Genomic DNA, 25551 nt, shown 5'->3' with positions numbered 1-25551 from the left:
GGACAGTCTCTACGTAAAAGAATAAATGGACACAAATCAGACGTCAAGAAGTATAACATTCAAACACCAGTTGGAGAGCACTTCAGTCTCCCTGGTCACTCGATTACAGACCTAAAAGTCGCAATATTACAACAAAAAAAAACTTCAAAAAGACTCCAACGAGAGACTGCTGAATTGGAATTAATTTGCAAACTGGACACCATTAAATTATGCTCGATTAAAGACTGGGAGTGGATGGATCATTACACAAAGTAAAACTATTTCCCCATATTCATTTTCCCCTCCTACGGTTCCTCACACCTTCTTGTCAATTGCTGGAAATGGGCCATTTTGATTACCACTACAAAAAGTTGTTTTTCTCTCCTGCACTCTCATTATAGTGTGTATGGTAACACCCATTGGTGGGTGGGTGGGTGGGTGAGAGAGAGAGAGAGCGAGCTCTTCCTAGTGTATTTTCCACTGCATGCATCCGATGAAGTGGGTTTTAGCCCACGAAAGCTTATGCTCAAATAAATTTGTTAGTCTCTAAGGTGCCACAAGTACTCCTGTTCTTTTTGCGGATACAGACTAACACGGCTGCTACTCTGAAATCAGACACCAACTACTATCTCTTCTTGTGCTCCATCTATTAGGATACTATTTATTACCGGCCCAGTGCCAAGAGAGCCTTGCATACACAGCACTCTAAGCATTTTTCACTTTTGGAAGAGGTGGGGAATGGAGACCAACTTTTTGAAGGTGGATAGTCCATCCCTCTGGTACAGCTCCAAAACTCAAAACATCCCAAGATGACAGTAGGAGCAAGCACTAGAGATGCATCTGTAAATAAGAAAAAGGGGATCCAGCACAAAGACTTGGCTGAAGCCTTAGGGAAGTGTTGGATTTTGCTATCATGTCAGTACCTCTACAGCACAGTAAGAATGCCATTAGCCCAGAGTATGAAGGAGCTGTATTGGCAAGGACCAGCCTCCAGCAGAAGCATGGACAATGATAGGAGATCAGTGTTGCCAACTCTCACAATTTCATTGAGAGTCTTGCACTATTTAGTGTTTTTCTTAAAGCCCAAGCTCCTGGAATCATGTCAGCTTTTTTTTTTTTTTTTTTTTTTTTTATTTTTTTTTCTTTTCCTTTTTTTTTTTTATAAAAACTTGAAAACACATATGCTAGGCTCCAAAACCACCAGGCAAATAAAAAACCCAACATTTTAAAAATCTCATCATTAAGCCAACTTTTGAATGCTTGGAATATGCTTCAGATTTCAGTATTGCTGTCTCATGCCCCAAGGCTGCTACTCTGAGACCAAACCAGCCAACAGAAAAATACATTCCACAGCTTTGTAAAAAGTGCCGAGTTACTTTCCGTAGGGAAGCCAGAGTGTCAACAGAAAGAGGAAGAAATATTGCACTAGTCATTGGGACTGTCAAATGTCAGGTCTAAGCTCTCCACATCCATCCCAAATAGAGAAGGAAGAAGTGTCTGAAATACGTCAGCACATGGCTCAGCAAAAACAGCCTCTGAACAGCACTAGCAGTTTTCAGAAGCAGTTTTCTTCTTGATGTACACTGGGCCTAAAATACGAACTATTTAAAGTTTACAATCTGGTGGACAGTTTTCCCAGAGCTAGAGTTAAGTTTCCTCTTAGGAGCAGCTAAGAGAGTAAGCAACAGCCATCTTTGTGGCATAACACACCAAACTCCCTCTGCAGCAGATAACACAATTCTCCTGGCTCACATCTTTGGTGGCGCTGGCGCCCAGGAAAGTAGTCAGCTACAGTTTGTGTTGCAATAAGGTGAGGGAAAAAGTATTAGGAAAGAACCTTCTCCACTGCAAACCCATACAGATCTTGTCTCTGCTGAGGAAATTTAGCATTAGCAGAAGCCTTAGTTTTGACAAGGTTACAGTGGCTGGTGGAGTTTTCAGACCATTACATTGACAGTTTTAACTTGTCTACACTAAAGGTTCCCACTGGACCAGTGGGAATTTTATATTCTTTCCTTATTTATTTTGAAAAACTCCCCAACGCAGACAAAGCCACAACGGAGGTCAAATGGAAAAGAGACGCAAAAAAGCAGGTCAGAAAGCTATTTTCAAAACTTTTAATACGAGCAAGAAAAAAAATTAGAAACCTCTCGGAAAAGTAGAGAGCATCCCTCCAAATGTAGCAATAACTTCTACTCACAATTCCTCTCCACCCCCTTCATTTCATGGCCATGCATTTCAAACCCTCCCCCTATCTGATCTACACCAATGATTTCAAGGCACTTACAAAGGCAGCTGACAGCAGATGCTCCAGTCATCAGTATTCCCACCATACCCTGCTGCTTACTGATAAAAAGCTTCCATCCCTCAGGAGTCTCCCTTAATTCCACAACGTGCTATGAACCATCAGGCCTCAAATCGACTTTAAAAATCCCTACGATACTCTTAACAACAGAGGTGTTGGTAATTGCAGCTGCAGCAGAGACAGTGAGCTCTCCTAAGTATGATGCTGTAACGAAGTAATCCTCCCCCTCTTCCCCCATATTAATGCAACCTTACCTAACCATTAAAGAACCAAGTGTTAAAGTTCTTCCAAGAGCATCATGTTATTCTTATCCCTCCCATTCTACCCCTCTGCTTGGATACTTAAACACCCCTTTTATTTCACTACTCACCCTTTGAGCCATTAATTAGTTTGTCAAACCATTGGGTCCTTTTTGCAACTCTAAATCTAAACCTTCTTTTACGTTCTGCCTCCACATACTCCTCTCCCCCTCCCTTCTTCTGCCCATCCTAGCATCTTATCTTTCCAGTTTCCCTCCTGCAACTTCATTCCATTCTCTCCTCTCCCTACAACTCCAAATGTGTCTTCAGTTTTATTTTACGGCCATATTATAGCTGTGAATCTCTATAGCTAATGCTGCAGAAGACTATCTATTCTTGGTCCTATTTTTGACCCTCTTTTAAATAATCTGCTTTCATGTAACCCAGAAAATTTTTACCCATGGCTAAAGCAATGTGACACCTTTGCCAGTGGAAGTTGATGGAAAAAATGCAAAAATTGTCCAAGTAATGGATTCAATACTGTGGCTACGTATTATAATCTTAATTTGTTTCTTTAGCACAGGTGGTAAAGGGGGCATGAGGAAGACAGAGAGGAGAGAAACTGGTGCCAATGAAAAACAATAGCCTTCATGAGAACTGTGCAAGACACCATGCAACCTTTTCCACAGGATCCTGCCAATGCAGCTTCACACTGAAACAGCAGCAGTCCCTGGTTTTCCAGTGTCTGGCCTCATATATATGTGCCAGCAGCACCACATTCCCAGCCCTATCTTTGGGTTGTGATGACACAAAAGCATCCTCCAGCAATGGCATTTATCTTCCTTTTAAAAAATAAAATAAAAAGGCATTTTGGGGCCTAAACAGGGTGGTGATCCCTTTTTCCTTGAAAAGGTGAAACAAAAACAGGATCAGATACAAAGACAAGCATCAACAAGCAGCAGCAATGCTGCAGAGATTAGTCCTCGATTCTGCTCTCAAGTAGGGAGTAAAGATTTGCCCCACTGAAATAAGAAGCCTGGATAAGTATAGGAAACAAAGCATGAAAGATTAAAGAAGGCTCCTTGGTTACTGTACTGCTTCATTCCCCAGCTTCTACTCCCTCCAGACCTTGTCCTACAGTCCACACAAACAAACAAATGCAGCATTCCTTTGCTTCCATGAACATCTCGACTGCAAAGAAGGGAGTCATGCACGTACATAGCATTGAAGCACTTCCTGTTGGCAGCTCCCATATATAGAAAAAACACTCGGGTACAAGTGAAAACTTCCTCAAATGCTGGCAGCACAGTTAGCTCTGTGACAAAGCATTCTCTCGCTCTTTCTTCAGCTCTGTGCCTCCAACACACTCACCCTCCTCCTTCCCTCACACAAAGAACATAAGAACGGCCATACTAGGTCAGACCAATGGTCCATCTAGCCCTGTATCCGGTCTTCTGACAGTGCAAGATGCTTCAGAAGGAGCAAACAGAACAAGGCAATTTAATCGAAAGATCCATCCCGTCATCCGGTCCCAGCTTCTGGAAATCAGAGGCTTAGGGACACCTGGAGCACGAGGTCGTGTCCCTCAATGGCTATTAGCCAAGATGGTAAAGGACCTGTCCTCTAAGAACTGATTTAATTCTTTTCTGAACCCTGTTACAGTTTTGGTCTTCACAACATCCCCTGGTATCAAGTTTCACAGACTGACTGTGTGTTGTGTGAAGAAATACTTCCTTTTGTTTGTTTTAAACCTGCTGCCTATTAATTTCATTGGGTGACCCCTGGTTCTTGTGTTATGAGGAGTAAATAACACTTCCTTATTTACTTTCTCCACACCACGCATGATTTTATAGACCTCTATCACATCCCTCCTTAGTAGTCTCTTTTCCAAGCTAAATAGTACCAGTCTTTTTAATCTCACCTCATATGGAAGGTGTTCCATACCTCTAATCATTTTTGTTGCCAATCTCTGTACTTTTTCCAAATCTAATATAGCTTTTTTGAGATAGGGTGACCAGAAATGCACACAGTGTTCAAGGTGAGGGCGTACTGTATAATGGCATTCTGATATTTTTTTCATCTTATTATCTATCCCTCCCCTAATGGTTCCGAACATTCTAACAGTACCTAACTGTTCCAACAAACAGAGATTGCACAGCCCAGGTATTCTCTTTCTGCTTAGATACAACAGATTTCAGTGTGATCCAAGGAGTGTACCCTACAGTTACTCTATCCAGCGCTCTAACATGCTGCTGTACCTACAGGTGTGACTCACTTCCCTTTCAGTGCTTGAAGTTGCAATTCGTTCATTCTCCAGATACAACCCAGCCCCATGTGGAACCAGAGGCTCAGTTGCCTGAGGGGAAATGCTGATCGTAAAGGAAGTCTGAAAGCTCGCCCAGGTTTTTCTTGTTTTTTTGAGAGAGAGAGATTGATACTTATGGTAAAAATACTTGAACCTTGATTACACTACAGCCTTTAGCATTAGGTTTCAATTTTCCTAGTGCAGACACAGGCTAAGTCTTGATCTTCTGATCCAAATGTTTCTCCCCAACTGAGACAGCCACACTGTACAGTTGGGGATCACTAGCAACTAGAAGTGCTGCTAGTGCTTAACCCACCCTAAGAGGGCTTGAAGAGATCAGGGGAGGGAGGAGGAGTGGGGAAGAGGAAGAATAGGTCAGGTAACTGGGAAGAAAGGCCAAAATTTTGGAAAATCTATCCTACTTGAAACATAGGTGTGACGGGTTGGATCACAGAAACCCCCTTGGGAGCTGCCACCTGATGTGCAAAGACTACCCTTGCTTCTGTTTTCCCTGCCAGCTCAGGACTCCAGCACCCTGTCTTGCTGAATTAGACACTCCCATCCTCTCCAACACAGACCCAGGGTCTGAATCACTTGTCCCAAAGCTGCAAGTTTACCTGAAAACAGCTCCCAGAAATGTGCTTGTCTTTAGCACTCAGATGCCCAACTCCCAATGGGGTCTAAACCCAAATAAATCCGTTTTACCTTGCATAAAGCTTATGCAGGGCAAACTCATAAATTGTTCACCCTCTATAACACTGATAGAGAGATATGCACAGTTGTTTGCTCCCCCAGGTATTAATACATACTCTGAGTAAATTACTAAATAAAAAGTGATTTTATTAAATACAGACAGTAGGATTTAAGTGGTTCCAAATAGTAACAGACAGAACAAAGTAAGTCACCAAGCAAAAGAAAATAAAATGCGCAAATCTATGTCTAATCAAATTAAATACAGATAATCTCACCCTCAGAGATGCTTCAGTAAGTTTTTCTCAGACTGGACACCTTCCAGGCCTGGGCACAATTCTTTCCCCTGGTACAGCTCTTGTTCCAGCTCAGGTGGTAGGAAGACCAAGGACAGGGTAGGCCCACTGCTCAGTGAGGAGGGAGAAACAGTAACAGGAAACTTGGAAATGGCAGAGATGCTTAATGACTTCTTTGTTTCGGTCTTCACCGAGAAGTCTGAAGGAATGCCTAACATAGTGAATGCTAATGGGAAGGGGGTAGGTTTAGAAGATAAAATTAAAAAAGAACAAGTTAAAAATCACTTAGAAAAGTTAGATGCCTGCAAGTCACTAGGGCCTGATGAAATGCATCCTAGAATACTCAAGGAGCTAATAGAGGAGGTATCTGAGCCTCTAGCTATTATCTTTGGAAAATCATGGGAGACGGGAGAGATTCCAGAAGACTGGAAAAAGGGCAAATATAGTGCCCATCTATAAAAAGGGAAATAAAAACAACCCAGGAAACTACAGACCAGTTAGTTTAACTTCTGTGCCGGGGAAGATAATGGAGCAAGTAATTAAGGAAATCATCTGCAAAAACTTGGAAGGTGGTAAGGTGATAGGGAACAGCCAGCATGGATTTGTAAAGAACAAATCGTGTCAAACCAATCTGATAGCTTTCTTCGATAGGATAACTAGTCTTGTGGATAAGGGAGAAGCTGTGGATGTGGTATACCTAGACTTTAGTAAGGCATTTGATACGGTCTCGCATGATATTCTTATCGATAAACTAGGCAAATACAATTTAGATGGGGCTACTATAAGGTGGGTGCATAACTGGCTGGATAACCGTACTCAGAGAGTTGTTATTAATGGTTCCCAATCCTGCTGGAAAGGCATAATGAGTGGGGTTCCGCAGGGGTCTGTTTTGGGACCGGCTCTGTTCAATATCTTCATTAACGACTTAGATATTGGCATAGAAAGTACGCTTATTAAGTTTGCGGATGATACCAAACTGGGAGGGATTGCAACTGCTTTGGAGGACAGGGTCATAATTCAAAATGATCTGGACAAATTGGAGAAATGGTCTGAGTTAAACAGGATGAAGTTTAACAAAGACAAATGCTAAGTGCTCCACTTAGGAAGAAAAAATCAGTTTCACACATACAGAATGGGAAGAGACTGTCTAGGAAGGAGTACGGCAGAAAGGGATCTAGGGGTTATAGTGGACCACAAGCTAAATATGAGTCAACAGTGTGATGCTGTTGCAAAAAAAGCAAACATGATTCTGGGATGTATTAACAGGTTTGTTGTGAGCAAGACACGAGAAGTCATTCTTCCGCTCTACTCTGCTCTGGTTAGGCCTCAGCTGGAGTATTGTGTCCAGTTCTGGGCACCACATTTCAAGAAAGATGTGGAGAAATTGGAAAGGGTCCAGAGAAGAGCAACAAGAATGATTAACGGTCTTGAGAACATGACCTATGAAGGAAGGCTGAAAGCATTGGGTTTGTTTAGTTTGGAAAAGAGAAGACTGAGAGGGGACATGATAGCAGTTTTCAGGTATCTAAAAGGGTGTCATAAGGAGGAGGGAGAAAACTTGTTCACCTTAGCCTCTACGGATAGAACAAGAAGCAATGGGCTTAAACTGCAGCAAGGGAGGTCTAGGTTGGACATTAGGAAAAAGTTCCTAACTGTCAGGGTGGTTAAATACTGGAATAAATTGCCTAGGGAGGTTGTGGAATCTCCATCTCTGGAGATATTTAAGAGTAGGTTAGATAAATGTCTATCAGGGATGGTCTAGACAGTATTTGGTCCTGCCATGCGGGCAGGGGACTGGACTCGATGACCTCTCGAGGTCTCTTCCAGTCCTAGAATCTATGAATCTATGAAACAAAACCAAAACTTGAGAATGTTTTCAAACTGCAATGCTCAATAATTAACAGAGAGTGTCGGGGCCAAGCGCCAGGATTACTCTGCATAAAAAGTTTACAAGGGAGATGAGTGTGTGTCTTCAACCTAGTCTGCAAAGAACATCAAGGAAAATGCAATTCTGATTTGCCATCTTCGCACAAGAAAACCTGGACAAAAAATGGACATGCAAGTCTTCATGCCTCCCTCTAAAGTACCAGTTTCTAGATTTCATGAGCCCTAACAGGCTGGCTCAGCTGGTCCTGATCTCTCATTGAGCTAATGAGCGTAGAAAGGCAGGATCCTCAGCCAGCACAGGTATGGCCAGCTGTTAGAGCGGAGCCAATTCTAAGCACATTGATGACTCAAGTACCTTGGGGGCAAGAATTTAAATATCTTATTAAGTCAAACTTAAGAATTTGAGGTACCCATTCCATGTTCCCCTCCTTCCCACTCCTTCTCCCTGAAGACTACAGCAGGATGGGCAATAAGACCACCTTTTTGGACCCTAGATATGAAGAATCAGGAGAAATTTCAGGCAGAGTGGCTCAAGTTTTAATGAGAGTTTGGTGGGGGAAGGGATTATGTCAAAAATCTGTCTTCTACTTGCCATAATAATAAACCTTCTGTAATTTGCATGAGGGAAAGGTTCAACCAGAAAGACCAGTTCTGATCCCCAGTAAAGAAATGCAACAACCACTAACAACCCACAGTTAATCTACAAATCTGGCACCTCTGGCAATTTGCCCTTCTTGCTTAGATTAAAGGAAATAAAGGTTTTTTTGCCTCGCCTTGTCCTTAGCACTCACATACCCCCATCTTCTGTGCAGCCTCACGGCATTGTTTTCCCTTCTTCTGCCAAAAACAGCTGCATACTGACAGTCCTTAAAGATCAGCTACAAATCAGTGAAGCCTTCATTGTGAAGGTCACCCCTCACACCCCAGAGGGGACTGGTTCACAACACAAGACATACTGTCACTAACGTTCCTAATAGTTTCATCTGAATTTAGAATTTTTTTATTTTGGAACAGGGCAATAGTGGTCATATAGCAAAAGCCAAAGCCTCAAGAGACCAGAAAAGGAAGACCCCAATTGAGAAGACAGTGGCAGGTTCCTCAGGAGTGAGTCAGAATTCGACACTTAATTCTAAAGGCTAATTTATAGTTACGGTTTATCATTTTCTTATTATCCTTCAGTTCTCTTTACTAATCTAAATTAGGTTTCCTAATTGGCACAGTCTTGCCACAGATTGTGTGTATACAGTTCAAGTTTCACAACTTTTAGAAATTCTGGTTTTCCTGCTGAAGGGTTTTGGGTTTTATTTTTATATGTATATATACATACATACATACATACACACACCTATATATACACCCGCAGGTCTGTCATAGAATATACATATACATATACATATACATATACACACACACACACACACACACACACACCCACCCCATAACATACTCTTGGCAAGTACAGACCGTCTGTCTCAGAGACGACATCATTTGCCTCCTCTTCCCTGAACAGGCAAAGTGAGGAGCAAGGGACAACCTTGTTTACTGATGTTAAGGAAGGAATTCAGGCTGCTGCCAGTCCAATTTCAGGGGTCTCCCACCAGAGGTCTGTTGCAGCAGCCTGAGCATGCTGGATACAAAAAAGAGTAAAAAGGATCATGCCACCCTAGAGACCACTAATTTCTTTATGTTCTGATACACTATTTATTCTGAGTCACTCACAAGTTAACATTTGTACTACTACAGCACTTTTCATCTGAAGATCTTAAAGTGCTTCACAAAAAAACTAAATTGGTCTCACTCCCCAAATTAGGCAAAGGAAGGTCTTTCACCATTTAACAGATTTTAGAACTGAGACACAGAGTGTTCGTGATTGTCCAAGGTTGTACAGCAAGTCAATGGCAGAGTTAGGAACCTTGGCACTTAGGCACTCCTAATTTCTCATTAGAATGGGGCAAGAATTACAGATCAGTTCACATACGTGAAGCCCATAAAGGACCCAGGGAGGTTTAATAAAGGACTGCTATCATGGTTTTATTAAGTCTTCCAATTTGAATGTGCAAGACCCAGCAAATTTTGTGGCTGGTTCAGTTTAACAGCATTTTAATAAAATCAAAGTCTTGCTTGATTCATCACCAAAAGTATGTTTGAGTGGTCTAGTTCTGGTTCCATATGGACCAGTTTCCACATAAACTAAGCCACTATAAACACTGGCACTGTTACCATCGTGCGCGTGATCAGTGGATCCATTGTTATACATTCTAATCCTCTGCATTATATTTCCAATGTGTGTGCTCTCCTTCATTAGACGCCCCATGGACCACCCACTCCCCTCTCTTCCTCTGCTTCTTTTCCCATTGCCAATTTTCCTTCTCTTTCCAAGGTGCTGTATCCCCTCTTCTTTGGATTTTAGGTAACTACAAAATCAGCCCAATCACTTGTCTGGCTAGCCAGTGCTATCACGATCACTAAATAATTCACCCACACCTGCATGAACGTCATGTTTTAATCTAGCATAATTATAGAAGCAAAGCAATCCTCTGCTTGCTATTCCTCTGGAGTGTATATAAAGCAGGCAGAATCCCTCAGTGCCTTGGATGTGTTCTCACAAGACAGAGCAGGAATAGTGGGCTAGCTGTTCCATGGGATGCAAACATCACTCAGCAGTATCCAAGAGCCTCTGCATGGAGTAACCTTAGCATTGAATGGGCCTTAGCACAGCAAACATCACATTTGCCATGTTTGCATCAGAAGCGATGTACAGGAATGGGATCTCCTCAGTTCTTAGGCGTCTCAGCCTGAACGTACCATCGTAAGTGGTGATCTTAAAAACAAGTAGCTTGTTATACAGTGCGTATTTCACTAGTGACTAGTCAATGACACACACACAGAATATCTTGGCCACGCTCCAGAGGCATCCTACAAGGAAATGGAATCAGGTAGGACAGGAATTCAACTGCAACATTTCTGGCCCCTATTTTCAGAATGCTATTTCTGTCTCCAACCTCCACCACCTTCTCTCACTGAGACTTTGAAAACTTGCTAGTATGAGCGCAGATACAAAAAGAGCAGAAAAGGACAGACTCTCTCTGTTATAACTCCAAAGAGTATCCTTAGGAGTCCACTCTTCTTCCCTCAAAGCCAAAGACATGGAGCTGTGAAGTACGATAGATATTTCTGAAGATCAGAAGACCCACTTAATCCTCCTCTTCTGATAGATTGGAAGCCAGTGAATTTGGAGAAACATGCTCAATCAGCCAGCACCAAGTTGTACTGTTTTATACATTAAGGGTATTGCTGGAGTTGAATTTCACTTGACTGAAAGCTCTGCAAGTTCAAAGCTGCTTTCCCCAAACACTGCAACATCCTCAGTCACTAAGCAACTTAGCACCTTCACCTTGAAGCACATCAAGGATATTAGGAGAGATTGCTTGAGACAGAGTACTGAGGATTTTTCTTAAAATCCATACATGAATAAAATCCATTTAACACACAAAGCAGAGACCAGACACCAGCTGACTGGAAATGGGTCTGTCCTCTGCATCTACCCACATGGCAAGGAAAATGAGTGCTTGTCTAGATATGAATATCTAACCTACAGGCTGCTGAAGTAATATAGGTTATAACTTATACAAAGCAAATCTCTACATTATTATACACATTACACAGTCCTATATAAATTTATTACATTTAATACTGCACTAGCCACAGCCTTTACCTTCTATCTCTCGGACCAGAAAGAAGCCTATTGTTTTTACATTTCTAACAAGACAACCAAGGCAATTCTTGTACCGTTTGTAGCAGCTGCGACACGTGGCTGTAGCTCTGCATTCAAGACAGTCTTAACACAGGAGTCTTTACGAAGCAAGAGCTTATGCCATGACACACACCCATGTCCCTCCAGAGCATTTACGTGAACTAGGAGTTTGAAAAAGGGGCGGGGGAGGAAGAGATGATTTTCCAACCGATTTGCCTGTGTTCACGGTTTATACCTCTGGATCTCAGCTCCTTGGCTGACTCACTCACTAGCGTGACTCTCAACTGACAAGCTGCTGCAGGTGCACCCCCTTGGTTATGTGCCACATTGCCTTCTCCACCTAGCAACTATCTTTTAAATCTGACACCAAGATCTCAACCAAGAACTACTGCAACAAAGCATCTGTACTTGGAAACACTCACTCCCCAAACACGAGATTCTTTTCCTCCCATAGGAAATACAAACCTATCTTGACCAAAAAAAACCTCTTCACAGTTTGTTTTCTCCCCATTTCATACCTGGGCAAAAATGAATCCATCTGGGACTGAAGGTAATTGTTGTAGACTAATCCAGAGTACTGGGTGGAAGAAGGGAAACAATCCAGCACAACTCTAGGCTTTTCTGACATGGCAGTTGAATGCTCTAGTGCTGTTGTGTGTAACACACAACTAGATATCTCTGAAAAATAACACTCTAAAAGCTGAACAGTGTCGTGGATGACTTTTCCCTTTCAACAGCCCTGTACAGCAGTGGTATTTACATACAGATTACAGTCTCGATTACAAATGTTTCAGTATGTAATTGGAGTTTCAGGGATGGTGGAGTTTCAGTCCCAGATCACAGGCTGGTGGCTACAGAGTCTATGCTGGGTTATTACTGAGAGTAGAGGGGCTGGAAAAAGAGATGGATTATGACAAGGGGCAGCAGCCTTTCAGAAGTGGTGTGCCGAGTCTTCATTTATTCACTCTAATTGAAGGTTTCGCGTGCCAGTCATACATTGTAATGTTTTTAGAAGGTCTCTTTTTATAAGTCTATAATATATAACTAAACTATTGTTGTATGTAAAGTAAATAAGGTTTTAAAAATGTTTAAGAAGCGTCATTTAAAATTAAATTAAAATGCAGAGCCCCCGGACCGGTGGCCAGGACCTGGGCAGTGTGAGTGCCACTGAAAATCAGCTCGCGTGACGCCTTCGGCACACGTGCCATATGTTGCCTACCCCTGGATTATGATTTTAAAAAGGTCTTTTCCATCTCCAACTGCAGATTTTAACTTAGATAGTGGTCAACCATTCCTGTTTCTCTCTCGATCCCAGCAGCTCCCTCTCCACCAGAAAGGGCCAGATGCACCACCAAGAGCAGCTCCTCATTGGTCAGTAGCTCCCAGCATCAATGAGCTTTTCTATCCAAATCCACCTCCAGAAGCAACTGGGCACCCCGTATAATTAGCATTTCTAGTACCTAGAAGCTTCCCATTGTGCTAGGCACTGGACAGACAGAGGGAAGGACAGTCCCTGCCCCAGAATTGAGCTTCCAACCTTCACATTTTGCTGATTTTAACTTTTATTTGCAATTCTTATATCCTCCTGTCTCCAGCTACTGAACTCAAGACCTCATTCACCCTCCTTGTTCCCTTCCTTCTCCACTCCATTTGACTTTCAACCCCTCCTTGTGCCGACCGCTACTCCACAGTGTCCTTTCCCCAAATCTAGAGAAACTAAATAGTCGCTCTTTTTAAAAACAGGAACCACTAATAAGACTAGCACCAGCCACTACCTACACTACTTTGCTTGTATGCTGCATCCCTTCCCCCACATCCCAACCCAGGTTTTTAGTCTTTAAAACTGTAACCTTTTCAGTGCAGGGATGTATGGCTTCTAGTACATACTGGGTGCTACTAGAATATAAATGATAATAATTAGGCTTAAGACTTATTTGGAATTTATACTTCATTTCCAGCAGTAAGTTACTGCCATACACAGCAGCAATTACTAGAAGTCAACACATTTTCTTTTTTGTAATAAGTCTTATTTAAGATCACTGTGCAGGAAGAAGAACGCCCTCCTCTCCCCCCTTCCCAATATTTCTCATTCTAGTGGTCACCACTGCAGATGTACACTGTGGTGCATATCAAAAAGCATCTCAAGAAGGCTAGTAATAGAGAGAGGTTATTAGCTTTCAACATGCACTTTATAAATATATATGTAAATGCAATACAATGGTAATTGATCAGTGAGCGGTGGGGTGTGTGTGTGTGCGCACGTGTGTGTGTATATATACATATATATAAATAATGTGTATGTATATAAGTGTCTGTGCGTGTGTTTTATTTGTGCATTTCCTATACAAATTCTACCCTCAAGTGTAGGAAGTGATGCATTATTTGGCACTTTCTCCATCAACCAGTTTTGTCCATGTTTGCACCTCTCACCACACTCTTCTGTCAGAAGAGCATAAAGAAGTAACAAGACACACGAAGAGAGAGGAGATGAATGGGAGAAAGCTGGAAAGTGGTTAACAGCAGGTCAAGTGACATGTCAGAAGTTACCAAACAAGAGATCCCAAACTACGGTCTGTAGAGCATTTCCTGGTCATTTAGTGCTGGCTCTCTATTTTGTTTCCAGATTTTAAAATCACATTTGCAGCACTAAAAATAAATTAAGGCTCTTCCCAGTAGTATTTTTCCATGTAAGCAGTTGCTGTAGCTGCCACACAGGTGTTATATGATCATCTATGATAGCGAAAAAAGCACAATCACAAACAGAAGGGGAATGGAGCCTATAAGAAGATCTCTATATACTAAGAGCAGTGGTCTCTTGTGTTTTGCCTAACACTATGTTGGTGAAAATTTGCCACTTGTGTATTTTAAAATGCATCTACCTTCACACACAGTAAGTAGGTACTATAAAGGTTTTACTTACCTGAGGTCAGTCCCTCCAAGATGAAAGAACTGAAGATAATTAACGGAAGAAATAATCCATGACCAGTCAAGGCAAGTGGTGATGCTGTGTTGCTCTTTGGTGCTACCATTCCATGGCACATCTTATCCACCCAAAATATTTTAAAAGAGTTCTGGTCGTCTGAGAGTGATCCAATCTACAACACAAGAACAGAAGAAAAATGTAAGTGAGGAAGACGGATCTCTATACAATTAGAGGGGAAGGGAATCAAAGAGAAACAAGCAAAAGTTGCTGCTTGTTTTAATGTTTAGGAATCCAATCGTGAATTAATCCACATTTTAGTGGGGGTAGTGGTGGAGATTGCAGAGAGATTTCCATGGGAAGTGTCAAAAGGCTAGAGTATCTAGGCCAGAGCTTTTTTTGGCTCTAATCCACTCATACTTTAGATGAGGCAACAAAAACAGTGCTTACGTTTTCTCTCTTTCTTTTAAGATAACCAGACTGATTGCAGCATCTGGAGATGTTGCTTAAAACAGATTTCAGATAAACCAGTTTTGCTAGACAGCCGCTGATTTTAAGAATGTCTCAAAGAAACAGCAGTCTGACTACTAGACAGCTAGGATAAATAAATCAAATGCTTCCTTAGCTACTTGGAGACACACAACTAGCCTAACAAGCAACAGCACACACACGCGCACACACTTAAAGACTACCTTAAGGAGGATTGTCAAATAGACACTGAGGTCAAAACATCACACCTGTGGATTACAGAGTGCAGCCAATTAAACTCAAGGATGTGATATCATCATACCTGTGAATTCAGCCAAGAGTTTGTCACCTTTTTCCACACTCAAAACATAAACCAGATTAACAAGAACTGCCCTGATGGCAAAAATCAGTAGGGAACCGAGGAAGCACAAGTCAAAGCCCCATTTATGTGAAAGGAACGGCTGTATAGGCATGACTGCAGAGATCACAAGATTTACTACAGTTTATGTAAATTTAGAGTTATTAATACACCACTCAGATTGCGTCTCTAAAAAAATCCCCTTAAGGGAATTCAGAGTTATAATCCCAGTTACTGCTTAACTATTATAATATATATTTTACATTTTTTGCCAGGTAGCTAATGCTATAGTCAAGGTTATGCGGACACTCACTATAGCCCCTCTATTCTTCCACGTACTTAAGACTTTCAGAGAGAGATTCTCTTTTGGGGATAAATTCTTGCCTGGTCTCAACTCAGAGGAATTTTAAAATTTGGGGGGAAAAAAAACTCTTTTGCTATGATTTTTCAGTTCAGTGGATGTTCTCATTGTAGGAGTTTTTTTGCTTATGCAAAACCGCTCAGCTTCAGAATTTGGATTTTTCAGGTTGACTAGTCTTCATTAAAGGAAAAATCCTTTTTATGTTTTGAGGTTGAGGAAAGAAAAGAAAATAAAAGTATAAGATTTTTAAAACTTGGCATTAGGCATGTGGTAATAAATTTGGCTGTCTCCAAGATCTATGATACTAAGTTAGTAACACAGCAAATAAACACTGCCAGAAACTGAAGTTTGTTTTATCCTGTCTTCAGTTTTTTATTCTGCCACAGACAAAATACAACAAAGAAGTTGTTAAATGAAGGGAAATGATAAACTTGGGGATCACTTGAGAAATCTGGAGGGACATTAGTTGAGCTTTCAGTCACATAACTCAAGCATGGGCTTAAGACAGCATTTAAACCACCACATTAAAAAGCGGCTTGGAGCATCTCTGGAGGGAAGGCTGCTAGCCTGAGAATATTTGTCTGTGCCATAAGAACCATGAGAATAAACCTGTGGGGGTGTAACCACCATGTCACACTTGCAGCATAAGAATGGGTTTATGACGCTTTGTTCACTCAACTCATTCTTTCCATAGTGCAAAAGAAGGATTAAGAAGATAGTTGCTGCCAGTTACCGGTAAAAATTTTTAAAGTGAAGATTAGACCACATTTAGAGTGAAAATCTTTACTGAGGCAGAAAGCTGAGACACACTAAACAAAGAAGAACAGAAACCAGACAACAAATGTGTTCGTCCCCAACACAGCCAGATCTACTGTACAGGATTTTAGAGAGTTATATTAAAGAAGGAGGCCTAAATATACGCTACTCTCTACCATATGGCCTATAGTCAGTTTCATTCTTCCATGAGCCATTGTTCTGAGCTAAACTACAGACTCCAGCATGCAATGCTTCATCTTGAGCCAAGTATCCTTTCTGCTTACATCAAGATGAAGCATTACAATTTTTCCCAACTCAATGAGATTGTACTGGCATGATGAGCTATACAAGTGTTTCCAAAATGGTAAAAAAGAAAAAAGAAAAAAAACTCCTGGATGTGTTTGTTACTGCCTATTGCTGATCTGGTGACAGGCTGCTACATAGCACAATGCTGCACTTCTCCTTTCTCCCACCGTCAGGCACTACAGTTTATTGTCATCACTTTTTGATGAGAAGTCTCATACGAGTGCTGAAAATTTGAAGAAGTATCTGTGTGACACAGGGACATCTTGGTGCCAACTGGCAGGGGGCGCAGTGGTGCATAAGGGTTACAGGTCTGTCGCATCTTATGCGCATTTAACATGCGCGATTTCAACTTTACGCAGTCGGCAAAAACAAAACAAAAAAAAGAAAAACAGTTTTAATACTATACCTGTAGTGCAGGCGATTTCGCCCACCATTGAACTCAATGGGGTTTTGGCTATACGCGGTTTTCGCTTTACACGCTAACCGCGGAACGGAACCCCCGCGTAAGATGAGACAGACCTGTACTGGGATCTCCTGGATCTGGTATCTATATACTAGTTCCCCAAAGGGCGGGATGTAAGGTCTCTGCTGAAAGCCTATGTCACAGCGGTGATCATAATCAATGTGAAATGTATGTATGGATATGTATATACACACACACACACACACACACACTGAAAACTACGTTCTTATGGCCTGTGAATTGGGGCTGGTCTCCAAAAGAGGATAAATAAATTGCTTTTAGGAAGAAAGCGCTTATCTGTCTGGCTATATGTAAATTGAGTATTGTGTGCTTCACAATGGCTGCTTATTTACAAACTGAGCAAAATGCTAATCAAAAGATTGCGAAAGCTACAGGGGAAATTTTCCACATGAAAAAACAAGCAGCAGGAGGTGTGCTGTTTCGGAATAAAAACAGTGGAATGTTGGAACTGTAACTAGAGGCAGAGAAACACCCTGCATCCTTCATCTAGGGCAGCAGTTCTGAAACTGTGGGTCAGGACCCCAAAGTGGGTCACGACTTCATTTTATTGGGGTCGCCAGGGCTGGCTTAGACTTGCTGGAGACTGGGGCCGAAGCCTGAGGGCTTCAGCCCTGGGCAAGAGGGCTCCGGTTTCAGTCCCTACTTCCTGGGGCTGAGTAGTAATTTTTGTTGTCAGACGGGGATTGCGGTGCAATGAAGTTTGAGAACCCCTGATCTAGGGGACAAGCTGCTGGCATTCTTGTCTTATGAACCAAGTGTCGCAGCCAACCTGATTGTTAAGGACTGGAAGAAAAAGTTTGGGTGAGCAAAACAAGACATTTTCTGTCTAAAGAAGTTAACTAAGTCTAGGTCCTAGTTATGATTTTGTTTTGCATACAATTAGTTGTTTTCAAATATTTCTATTGCTATCACTTGAATCTTGGTGCTTTGTTAAATAAACTACTTGTTTTTACTACAAACAAATCTTAAGTGTTGTGCAAAGTGGTGATCTGAGGGGAATATGGTGATCAGGTGTGTTTCACTGGGAGCAGAGAATCTGGGAATTCTGGAAGCGTCTAGTGGACCCGGGGCTGGACACACTATAAATGCAGGGAAGGCTTGGGGTGTGCCTCTTGCTGCCTGCAGGAGCCTGTGTAGGCTGAGAGGGGAGTACTTGTGTTGCATGTGGCTAGTGGAGTCAGGGAGCCAACCTCCAGTCCTGTAAGGTACAGACAAGGCTTCCTCACACTAAGGGCAGGTGGTAGTGAGGTGTGTCTCAACCCTGGGTACTTCCAGGAAGCATCACAATCTGGTGCTGCTCTGATTTATGAATACTGTATGCTAATTTGGTTATTGGGATGATGTTTACTGTATGAATATGTTGGTTGGAGGAAGAGTTGTAAGAAAAAAAATAAGCAGGAAGTGAAAAAATGGCTCTAAATAAGCCTCACACCCTGAACACCCAGTAAACATTTCAGGGTTGTTGAGCAAATACATAACTCTAAATGCTATTGTTGCTCACAATTAGCCAGTTCTTTAAAAAAACCAAACAAACAAATGGTAAATCTGTACAGCTGTGGGCTGTGCCTCTTTAATCAGACCATTTACATTTGAAATGTACAATACAGCAACTCTTTATATAGGCTTCTTAATATGCCTCTTGAAAGAGAAACAGTTACAGAAAATGGACCATAAAATAGGAATCTGTCTTCCACAGTTATGAAATCAACATCTACACACCCTTGCAAGGAATGCTATGCATCCAGAAAGGGGAAAAAAAAAAAAATAATCTCTGCCACTTCCTGGTTATAGTTCCATACCAGCCATCATATGATCATTCGCAGTGCATGACTGAATATGCTGGAGTCTCAAGCAGCATCCCATTGGCCAGCACTAAAATCTCACCTGCACATACATGCACACACTTCTAAATGAACTGAAATCGAAATGAGTCAGCTGCTCTGATAGTGTAGTAGTGGTTGCTACAATGAGCCCCAGTGTAGGCACTTAATTCCACTGAAACTGGGGAGAACATGGTTCCTGCTCTTAAAAATTTATTAAGCTATTTCCACTGGCGTATACACTCCACATGTGGCAAAAGCTTTTCTGAGATAATTGCTGGTTCATTCGGGGCTTATGCCTTTTCTCCTCCAAAGCTTTGGAAGATACCAACTCTTCTCCCTCACCCCCTAAACTGTCATCTCCCTTTACGTGCTTTCCCAGCTCTCTGAATCATTTGCTAGTCTCACCACTTCACAAAGGCAGTACTCCTGGGTCTCTTGGGAAGTGCTCTTTGAATTGCCATGTGATCATAGGTCATGATAAAAGGACTCAAGCAGATGCAAGTAGTTCTGATGCTCTGAGGACAGGAGGGAAGGAGGAGTTTGAGACTTCCTGGTTGCTTGGGCTGTCTAATAGGGATATATTCTACATCACTGTTTTTGGAACACTGGAAATGGACTGAGTCTTAAACCTTAATTCCATCTTAATGTTTGATTGGAGAAGCACTTGGTGTGTCTGGAATGCCCACTTTTCAATACCACATGTGAGACTCATATGGATAAAACGAACAACATCGTCACACACATCAGAATTCTCTAATTTAACCAGTTAGCCTCCTTCAAAGGAATATTTATAACATAATCATATCTTGAAGGCACAAAGTGGAGAGTGTTTCTGATGTATGAATTCTGGGTGTGCACAACAGTCCTTATGGGGAAAAAACAACCCGAAAGACCCTTTTTGCCTTATGGCCACATTGCAGGTGACACCTAGAGCAAACTGAAATGTGGTACAGAAGGTTGTAACGAGATGTGGTGGTTAAAAAGAACATGAACCGAGCTATTTTAAAAATAAGTACCCAAAATAAGAATTTATCAGCAAAACACAAGTCATCTCAGCATCCTCATGAGGCAGATGGTGACTGAAAAAAAAATTCAACTCCCATTAGGAGTGTGTTGGGGATTTGGGGGGGGGGGGGGGGGGGTGGGGGAAGAGGAAGGAAACCTGCTTCAAAGCTGCTTAAGATAATTTAACCACAAAAAATAAACAAATAAAATTAATAGCTTAAGCAAATTTAATGTAACTGAAAGCTTTAAAAATAATTCTATTTTTAAAAGTTCTTCAGATAATTCAACAGTTGCTTTAAAACTGTTCAATTAACCACAGTAAGAATTAAACCAATAGTTACCTTAAAACAGCTTTAAAATAGCTTGATTTTTCACTAGTTTGTAACAGAACACGGATTTTCTCAATCCTAAACTGCTTCATGAGGCACAGCCTCCTTCCTACCCTACCACCAACTACAATGTTAATTCAATTCAGATGGCAGTCCCCATTGAGACACAAGCCTGGTCTATACCTAAAACTTAGGTCAACCTGGCATTGTTGCTCAGGGCTGTGAAAAATGTCACACCCCGAGCACCACAGGTACGGAAGTGGGTTGTAGCCCACGAAAGCTTATGCTCTAATAAATTTGTTAGTCTCTAAGGTGCCACAAGTACTCCTGTTCTTTTTGCCGATACAGACTAACACGGCTGCTACTCTGAAACCTAACTCCCAGAGTAGTCATGGCTGGGTCAACAGAAGGATTTTTCCATTGACCTAGCGATCGCCTCTCAGAGGTGGATTACCTACATCGAAGGAAAACCCACTTCTGTCCACGTTGGAAGCATCTACACTACAGTGCTACAGCGCAGAGTGGCTGTAGACATACCTACAGCCTCCCTAATCACTGAATGGAGTTACTAAAATAGTTACAGGTATTTGTAAAGCATTGCACTAGAAAGGAAAAGCTTTGTCTGGTACTACAAGCAGCTAATCTTCAAGAGTAATTTCACAGGATTTGAGTGCCAAGTTACAGCCAACAGGGTCCTGTTGCAAGTGGTCTTACAAGTATTAGTGATGAGAGGAAGGAAAAAAAGTTATGAGCAATAGATACGGAGATATAGATGATTGTATTCATAAAAAGAAACCTTTAATCACTGCAGAATTACAAAAACAATTACAAGAACACTACACTAAGTGATCATTATACCCACTAATGAACAGCCACCAACTTTTGGAGAATTAAGAAAGGTTTCCTAGAATCATCTTATTTAATATATTGAGCAGCAATGTAAGTAAAAGTATGAAATCATGTGGGGGCTTAATTTAGAGATAGAAGAAGCAATACAGAATATTGTTGCAGTCCTCTCCAGTTGATTTCTTTTAAAAGATGATTTTGAAGAAAATTCCCTTTGGAAACTATTGTTTCAGCATTCCCCCCCCCCCCCACACACACACACTGCATCAGAGAGGCTAGGTTTCATATTTTCAGCCTAATCAATCCAACAGTACATTTGCAGAGGGCCATATGCACAAAATGTTCCCGAGCACTTTCCAAAAATAATAAGACCTAAAAACAACAACAAAAATCACAATCTAACTGAGAGGGTTTCAGGGAAGGAAAATGAAGAAAAGTCAATGAGAAAAGCTAGAGAACCTCTTGAAAGCCTATACAAGCATGAGAAGGTACTTACTAATAGGAAACAGATTCTGAAGCAATTTTGGATTGGCTTGCTGATTTGCATACACCTACCCAGACTGCTCTTCCAGTTTATACAGCTGTGCTGATTTCAGTTTCAGGAAACGAAACCACAAAGTCTATGTGCAATGAAGGCTGGCTTTATGAGATGAACTTTTAAATATGCTCTTCCCCACTCTTTAAACTTTGTACTTGTGTTTCAACTTAGATGGCTAAAAGCATCCACATGCTATGCATCTGGCTGGAATATCCTTTCACAGTACTGCAGTATTATAGCTAGAAGAGGGTGCCCAACTGGGAAATCCTTTTGTTATCAAAGCTTCCCATACAACTAGTTTGCCATCTGACTAGTTATCAGTCATACCCAGAAAAGAGGATGGCATTCCTTTATAGATATAGTAAAGGTACAACTGAAAGCAACAGTTTTAAGTACAAAGTGAGTTTAAGGACTGCTGTTCCGATTTCCAGACATGAAAACATCCAGACCTTCACTTTTTGAAGGGTGAGAGAAAATGTTTCAAAGAGTAGTTAAGTTAATATGAGGAGAGAGAGTTTTTAGGGAAGGCTCACACAGTATGTTCAAAAATCAAATATTTCAAACCCAATTTAAAAAAGGGAAATTCTTAGCACAGGAATCAGTTCTTTCACATTCCATCACCTTCAATGGTCAGAAAAAGCAATTTTCAAACATCCAGTTTTTCATCATCTAGTTTTATTGACCAAGTTAAATGACTTGCAAAAGAGAAAATGAGTTTCACTTTCTGGTTCTCAAACACGAGACCATGTAGCTTGGTTTAGGATTCTAACACTGCATGGAAATGTTTTAACAAAAACTTTTTTTTTTTTTTTTTTTTTTTTTAATATCAATAGAAAACACAAAAACCTAAAAACACAACAGTATTTCATGAAGGCTTGTATTTTGCAACAAGCTGCCTGGCACTGTCCTCTCTTTGCTGCTGCTAGAACATGTACATGTCTCATGACTCAATGTATTTCAGTTTATTAGCATGCACAAATCTCTATAAAAGCTACATAGTGATAAAGAGTGATGATAGCAGTATCTGGTACATTTGGCTTTGTTGGACATAGTCAATTTGCTGTTTTGTCAGTGTAGCAATTTAAAAGGGAAAACTGAACTTTGCATTGTCATTCAAGGCATTTGTGACTAAGACTATAAAAACCATAACCTCTTAACACCCTTGTACCTGCAATCAATAACATTCTGCTGAGGCAGGTGTGCATCTGTTAGATATGCAGGGAGTAAGCTCCAAAGGTAAGTGCCTTCCACAGAGAACCTCCAGCACTAGGCACACAAAAATGAAGAACAGTCAGCTCAGGGGTCTCAGCGGATCTCAGCTGATAGGATAGAAGACACCATTTAGTCTCAGGTCAAACAATCAGCTTAATTTTGATCAGGCTTGGAACTCCCTCACTTTCTCCTTGCCCATCCAACATCCAAAAAGACATGTCAGAAAGAGGAACAAGAGCATCCCGGGAGTTCAAAAGGTAAAAGCCCTTAATCAATAACTTCATTTTGCATCTGAAAAGAGCTCTCAGCAGTTTTATGCTCAATCTCGCCTTTCACTTGCTTAAAGAATTGTGCCATGTAGAAGAAGTTTAAAAGGAAAATCCCTTCACAGACACTATGAAATGTAATTGTCAAGCTAGTGGGAAGAAGAGCTTCAGAATGAACACAAGACATAAAAAGAAGGTATGTACCTAAAAGAGGAAGAAAAAAACCCATGTGTGCACCACAGCTGCAGAGCAGTCTGAGTCATAGGAGGAAAATTATTCCTCAACTCTCTTGAAGCCAGACAAAGATGCCCAACTGTTGGGCTTCTATGTAAACTACATACTGCAATTTAAAAAAAGAAAAACCACACACTGAACAGCTAGGCAAGCATTTTAAAAGGAGCTCTGGGCACCAGAAGTGCACTGGCTGGTAATATTTGTTAATCCAGTGGTTCCTACCTGTTGTTTTGCAAACCTGTACTGGTACTTCAGGCTTTGGTGACTGGGACTGTCCCTTCCTTCCTTAATGATAAGACCCTGTGCTGGGCCCTGTTGTGCTCCAAATCCACGGTGATTAGCGCATGCATGACTGACTGAGGCTTGAGATGCTCCCAACACAGATCTTGCAGAGAGGAGGCTGTGCTTTAGAGCAGGCCAGTCACCGCTGCAGGTTGGAGAAGAGATCTGAACAGGAGACAGGGAGGCCCTGGCTGAACCACCACAGGTCTCAATTTGTTAAACTGGTACAGCTCCTCCAGAAAGATGAAAAGTCAGTGACTATTCAGGGAGGACCCACTGTGAAGTTGCAAACAATTACCTGAAACTCTCCTCTAAATAGACCCGCAAGTGTGGCTACCTCTATACTAGGAGTTAGGAGTGCGAGTCCGAGCTTTCGGAGACAAACTCGCACTAGCACGTTACAAATAGTACTGTAGCTGCAGCAGCATGGGCAGCACCAAGCGGTGGCACAGGATAGCTGCCCCAAGTACAAATCGACGCAAACCCTGTGGGTATGTAACTCAGACAACCAGCCCATGCTGCCGCTGCCCAGGCTATCCTGGCTACACGACTATTTTTAGCATGCAAACTCAGATGAGAGCTAGTATGAGTAGATCTATGTGAGCTGGGACTCTCACCCCTACACTACAAGCTAGGTATAGCCTTTAAGTTGGGTCAAATTCTCACTGCCCTACCTTCCAAACAGGGGAGGAAATGGAGACGGAAAACCCAGAACAGAATGAGAGGAAACAGGCCACACCAGAGAAGAGATGGACACAATCGCTTTTTTGTTTGTTCCTCTGTGCCCCACTATATTATTGCATAGCAAGGATTTTAGTAGAAGGTCACATCAAAGGAGGACAAGTAGTAACACCATTACAGGAAACAGCAACATTTCCAGCTGCCCTCTTTCAAATGTGCATTCATCAAGTGTGCACCGCTTATTCCTGGAGTACGTCTCTCACCTTTTCGTAGCCACAAGAGGCTACTCTGCATGCAGCTCAAGAACTCTGAATTATTCAGTCCCAGAGATCTTTCAGAAGATCAGGGAGAGACATGAGAGTTCAGAAAGCAGGGACTATTGAAACTCCTATTTCTGTTTTGCTTTCTCACAAGATTGCTTAAGAGCACACAGCCAGGTTGACTCAGACTGTCCTGATCCTCCACAGAAATATTACACAAGATTGGATTTCCCTTTTAATGCAAAAACACAAAAGACAATAGATATGAGAATAGCATAGGCCAAACTTCCTGAATATTGCTAAGAGCAGCTAGCTAAAGGTGGGGCTTTCCTGTCACCACACACTAAAAAGCTGGTTCAATGGCAAGGCATGTTTTTCAGTGGAACGTACTGCTCATGTATGCAGGCCATTTAACTGTTTCAGAGCTGCCCAACATACCATACTTGGGCAAAACTTGTCCCATGTCCATCCCAATACATCTGGTACTCCCCCCGTTTCTATAGTGCTATGTTCTACAGCAACAGAATGTGGTAGCATTCCTGTAAGTTGTAATGTAGTATGGTAATACACATTTCTTCAGCAACACCAACTCTCCAATTCCCTGGGAAGCTGGCTGTCAAGCATCCAGGTTACTTTCCAGGTATACAGTACCTGAAATACTGGCAAAAAGGGGAAAGTTGTTTGTGTGCTTTCCAGGACCTGCAAAAACCCATTGCAAACTGTATGGCACCACAATAGCTCTCATACTCAGTGTTAACAGAATGTGTGTTTGTGTCTATTATATATCAAGAATCTCTTCTCCCCCTCCTCAGCACTCCCCCGCTCACATTAGAGGAAACCAGGAAGCAGAAGAGCAAGAGAACTTTCACCAGGTAGAGCTGACACGTCTTAGCTCAATAGGAAGTGAACAAAGCCTGCAATCCCTGTTAAAAAGAGGCAAAAAGAACGGGGGGGAGGGGAGGAAGTG

The 25551-nt window shown here is 41.7% G+C and overlaps 1 protein-coding gene across 1 annotated transcript in view; it reads right to left on the bottom strand.

The window, feature by feature from the left end:
• SUSD6 (sushi domain containing 6) overlaps positions 1–25551 on the bottom strand; it is a 114611-nt gene that overhangs the window by 55293 nt on the left and 33767 nt on the right. Inside the window, exon 2 of the mRNA XM_024218817.2 lies at positions 14376–14550. Within this exon, the coding sequence (XP_024074585.2) occupies positions 14376–14496 (121 nt within the window). The 5' untranslated portion in view covers positions 14497–14550. The remainder of the gene's footprint in view (positions 1–14375; positions 14551–25551) is intronic.

The sequence above is a fragment of the Terrapene carolina genome, unplaced genomic scaffold, assembly GCF_002925995.2.
Source record: "Terrapene carolina triunguis isolate 2854851 unplaced genomic scaffold, T_m_triunguis-2.0 Scaffold96, whole genome shotgun sequence".
Taxonomy (NCBI): domain Eukaryota; kingdom Metazoa; phylum Chordata; order Testudines; family Emydidae; genus Terrapene; species Terrapene triunguis.
The sequence above is the reverse complement of the archived record's forward strand: the minus strand, read 5'-3'. Positions and strand labels throughout refer to the sequence as shown.